This window comes from Punica granatum, chromosome 1 (genome assembly GCF_007655135.1).
Source record: "Punica granatum isolate Tunisia-2019 chromosome 1, ASM765513v2, whole genome shotgun sequence".
Lineage (NCBI taxonomy): Eukaryota > Viridiplantae > Streptophyta > Magnoliopsida > Myrtales > Lythraceae > Punica > Punica granatum.
The window spans coordinates 11,326,364-11,330,483 of record NC_045127.1 but is presented as its reverse complement, the minus strand read 5'-3'; the positions used below and the strand labels follow the sequence as shown (position 1 = coordinate 11,330,483).

At 40.9% G+C, this 4,120-nt stretch overlaps 1 protein-coding gene across 1 annotated transcript; it reads right to left on the bottom strand.

The window, feature by feature from the left end:
• Window positions 1-709: 709 nt before the first annotated feature.
• On the bottom strand, window positions 710-3,847 carry LOC116193036 (dynein light chain 1, cytoplasmic). Its single transcript, XM_031521765.1, has 3 exons — window positions 3,464-3,847; window positions 3,099-3,204; window positions 710-1,007 (listed from the first exon to the last, which is right to left on the bottom strand). Exons 1-3 carry the CDS (start codon window positions 3,629-3,631, stop codon window positions 925-927), a joined length of 357 nt encoding a protein of 118 aa, XP_031377625.1. The 5' UTR covers window positions 3,632-3,847; the 3' UTR covers window positions 710-924.
• Between the last annotated feature and the right edge of the window lie 273 nt (window positions 3,848-4,120).

The following is a 4,120-nucleotide window of genomic DNA, read 5'->3' as shown; positions in this document are numbered from 1 at the left end:
TATGACTACGAAAGTACCCTCACCCTCCATCATCGACCATCCTGCCTGCATTTGAACCAAGCATGAGGAGCTTTTTGCCACATAGACTCCAACCTTGGCCTCATAAAGCTAAGGTAATGCTTAGGAAGGTCATTCTCAGCCTCGAACTCTTTCTGGTTGCATGAGATTCACCCGGCTCTGGTTGCATGAGATTCACCCGGCTGTGACAAGGTACGATCTCTATCACTCCGCCAAGCTGGAAATTTCCGCCTTGTTTGGGCATCACGTCTCTACGTGAACCGATTTGTTAACGGTGATTGGAATGCATGAGAACAAGGACAAAGGCCATGGGAGGCATATTGTCTCAGCCAGAAAAGTAAGAGGGCCAAATTAGAAAGCAATTTTTTGCTAGACGAGGCAATATTCAAGCCTAGGCAAGCTGGTTGGGATTGCCTAAGTTAGACAATGTGGAGAACCACGGGTTTTCCAAAAACTCAAGCCCATGCTAAGTCAATACCGCAGACTAACGCCAAGACAGGGTGTAAAAATGTTCGTTGATCCTGACCAATCAGGACTCTCAAAGTAGAATGCATCTCACAGTAATCAATATGGGGCCGGCATAACCATCGGTTTTGATTATTGGGAGCAAGAATTGCTCTGATCAATGACTAGAGGTTAGTACTATCATATAGAAAGGCAGTATGTTCAAACCAAATATATGAACTGATACTCAATATAAGACCAAATATTTGAATATGATCAGAAGATGTACAAGTTTCGTGCTGGAATATCATATTCCAATTCAAAAGGCATTCCGTCGTGAACAGGTTTTATATATTTATAGTATTACATACAGATAAAGGTGAGCCACATATTTTCCAATGTCCATGATCGTCGTCACATTTTTTTACCACAACAAGGCAAAATCACCACTAACATTGACTTTCAACCCGATTTGAACAATAATATCGCTTTCTGGTCCAAATAGAAGTAAACAAAGTGGTTCGTCTCATGAGTGACATAGGAACCTGCAGAAGAAACCAAACATTGTTATCATGCTTAGTCAAGTCCATACTAATAACAGGGATGAGCAGAAAAATCAATAAAACGGAGGCCAAAAAAAGTAGAAGCAGGAAAAATGGTTCTTCTAGGTTAAGTTTTCAAGCATGATTAGCATCCATTTTAGATGTGCAGTGTAAACCTGAAGTGGAACAGATTCATGAGCACCCCCTTGGGGGGAAACGTCATTAGAACAGAACCAAACTTAAAAAGTGGACTATTAAGTTCGAGATTTTGGGCATGATATGATTCCCTTTCAAAACCGAACAGGATATTTACTTTCTCATCTAGCTCTCTTGCAAATACTTGTTCAAGATACAGAGAGTTCGTGCATTGAGAAACGGACTAATTACAAAAGAATGTGATGAAAGTACAGTAATATTAGAGCAGTCTCATTTACCCAAGGAGAAAGGGAACAACAGGATTGTCAAATTAGAGCAACATTGTCATGATTAAGCTTGAAACAAGGAAAACTTTTTTTCTTTGGACAAGAACAGAAAAGCTATTTCGCAAGAATGGAGTAAAAAACTACCATAACTTCTTTCTTTTTCTTGCCAATCCTAGTTCTTGCAAATTGAGTGAGAGCGAAACCAGTCAGAAGATGGGAATCGGTCGAGCAATCCCATAACTATCATTGTATATCTATCTATTTATCTATGTCCGTTTATATAATCTGAAGAAGAGTTTCAAGAAGCTCGCCATGGGCCATAACTTTACATTTTTCTTTAGTAAAAAAAAAAAAACTGCAGCACTCTTCTGTATCTCACATTTTCATTCTATCAACTATCGGAGAGTCACCTGTAAAAGGTTTCTTATTTTGAACTACATACATAAGTTCTACGAACTTCTATCAAGTACAAGTCTTATGCCAACCAAATACTTGCAGAAGAAATAGAAATACATTGAAGGATTAATCAGCATAAGAGCATCAAAACTCCTCGTGACAATAGGTTTACATTTTTGTAACAAATACTTCGAAATGCAGTAATAAGAGCACTAGAATCTCATTTGTCAGTTCGGTATACAATTTACAGCAAAGATACGTCCTTCAGTGACATGTTTCATCGTGACTTTCAAGAATGCAAGGTAGAATACTGAAGCAGGTTGGGCAACTGCACTTTCCTTCCCAAAACCAAACTATTCGTCATCTCACTGAATTTTTGGGTATGCAGCTCAGATCTCATGAAACTCTTTGGGTATGCTTAGAGCAAGTGAAATTACAAGACTACATTCTTTGAGACAAAAGTTCACATTTAAAGTTAATGGCTGAAGACTTAAACCTTGCGAAGATATGCAAGACCTCAGAGAAATTTAGTCAGCACATTATACATCCTAAAGCAGCCTTAATCCTCTCTCCTTCGTGTAGGGGGATCCAGAACATCTAAGACCAAGTGGATCAACTAATAGCAAAATTTTGCTTTATGGAAAATTTTAAGGGAAGCCCTGAAGGTTCTATATCACGTCCTATCCAATTTTTCGATTCCATTTTCACTGCAGTTGATTCATCAGAACCTAAAACTGAGTGAAAACTCTGGATAGATTAATGACCTTCTGCATCCGACTGTTGATTGACATTAAGGTAGGGAACTTTCATGCTGGTTGGCATACACTAAATAAGAACTTCACAGATTGCCTAATCTTAACCATCACTTAGTAGAAATCCTAGAACAATGGCGCAATGCCCTGATTTGCAGTTTCATGAGCTGGGGAGTGAGATGCCCAAATCTCTTAGGCACAAGTGAATGATGAAGGAACTGAACCGTATAAAATGCAGCGCAATAACATTCACTTTCAACTTCACTGCACCAATTATCAAACAAACCATAGCTCCAAATGGGAGTGTATAGATGGAACTAATGAAGCTGCACAACTCAACGCAGATCACAATAAGAGTGATATATTGTCACACTTTCAGCCCCATTTCCCATTTCACAACAGAACCAAACTAACATATCAAAACCGACACAAAAGACCAAATTTTTCATTCCAAATTACCTGTAACTCAACCAAATCCAGAGCAGAGAAATGCCAGAAATAAGAGAGAGAAGGCAGGGGGTTACCGAAATTCTTGCCAACGATGCAATGCCAAGTGGGACCGTGCTTCTTATCGAATTCCTTCTTTATATGCTCTGCGACGTCCTTCTCCACGCCGTGTTTCTCAAATGCCTGCAAGTATTCAGGCACGGATCGAGCATCAACCCGAGAAAGAACCCAACAAAATCACAGAGCCTACAACCAAATAGACAACGTTTCCAGCCCAAATCTTCACCAAAACAACAGTCCCCTTGTTCTATCAGGTCAATTGAGATCAGTCCACCAATCAAACTTACAACAGGGCTCAGATTCCTTCCTCTATAGAGAGCTTAACATCGACAAGAAGACCAAAAATGTGGGTTTGAAGGGGGGAATGGAGGGGGGCACTCACAGCAACGGCTATGTCGATGGCTTCCTTCTGCATGTCGTCCTTCATGTCGGCACTCTTGATGACGATCCTGCGGCCGACGGGGCCAGTGGCGGAGGACTTCCGGTCGTCGGAGCTGGATTTGGACGCCGGAGCACCGGGATTGCTCTTCCTCGACTCCTCGCCGCTCATCCTGGTCAAGCAAGGGGTCAGCTGGTAGAATCAATCAAGGAATCAATGTACTCTCCTTCTGGGAAGTGTGTAGTGAAAGCTGAGAAGCACAGAAGAAGTGAAGAAGGAAGGAAATGGAAAGGAAAGCAGAGAGAATATCACAGCTTTCTCTCTCCTCTCTCGTCTCTCTCTCTCTCTATCTTACTTCTGAGTTGGGTTTTACAGTGGCAGGGGATTTCACTTTCGGGTGAGAGCGGAGCTGAATATGAGAGGAGTGGTGGGAAATAAAAGTTTGTACTTGGTTTTTGGATTAGAATTTAACGCAACTCAATTCTATTAGTGTCTCTAAGGACTTGGTTTAGTGATCAAAGAGAAGTTCAAATATCACTTGATCCCGAGTTGAAAATCTCTTGAAGTTACTGGAGCGCTTTTGACGTGATTATTTGATCCGTACATTGTCGCCAATGGTTTACTAAATCCCAGAAATTAGTCGAGCAAGCCTGAACACCC

What these genes read in the sequence shown, in the direction of transcription:
- LOC116193036 (XM_031521765.1), bottom strand. Translation starts at nt 3,631, where the DNA reads ATGAGCGGCGAGGAGTCGAGGAAGAGCAATCCCGGTGCTCCGGCGTCC. An exon ending in CCATCGACATAGCCGTTGCT is followed by an intron (nt 3,205 to 3,463) that starts GTGAGTGCCCCC and finishes GAATACTTGCAG; the next exon opens with GCATTTGAGAAACACGGCGT. An exon ending in CATCGTTGGCAAGAATTTCG is followed by an intron (nt 1,008 to 3,098) that starts GTAACCCCCTGC and finishes TTTCTTCTGCAG; the next exon opens with GTTCCTATGTCACTCATGAG.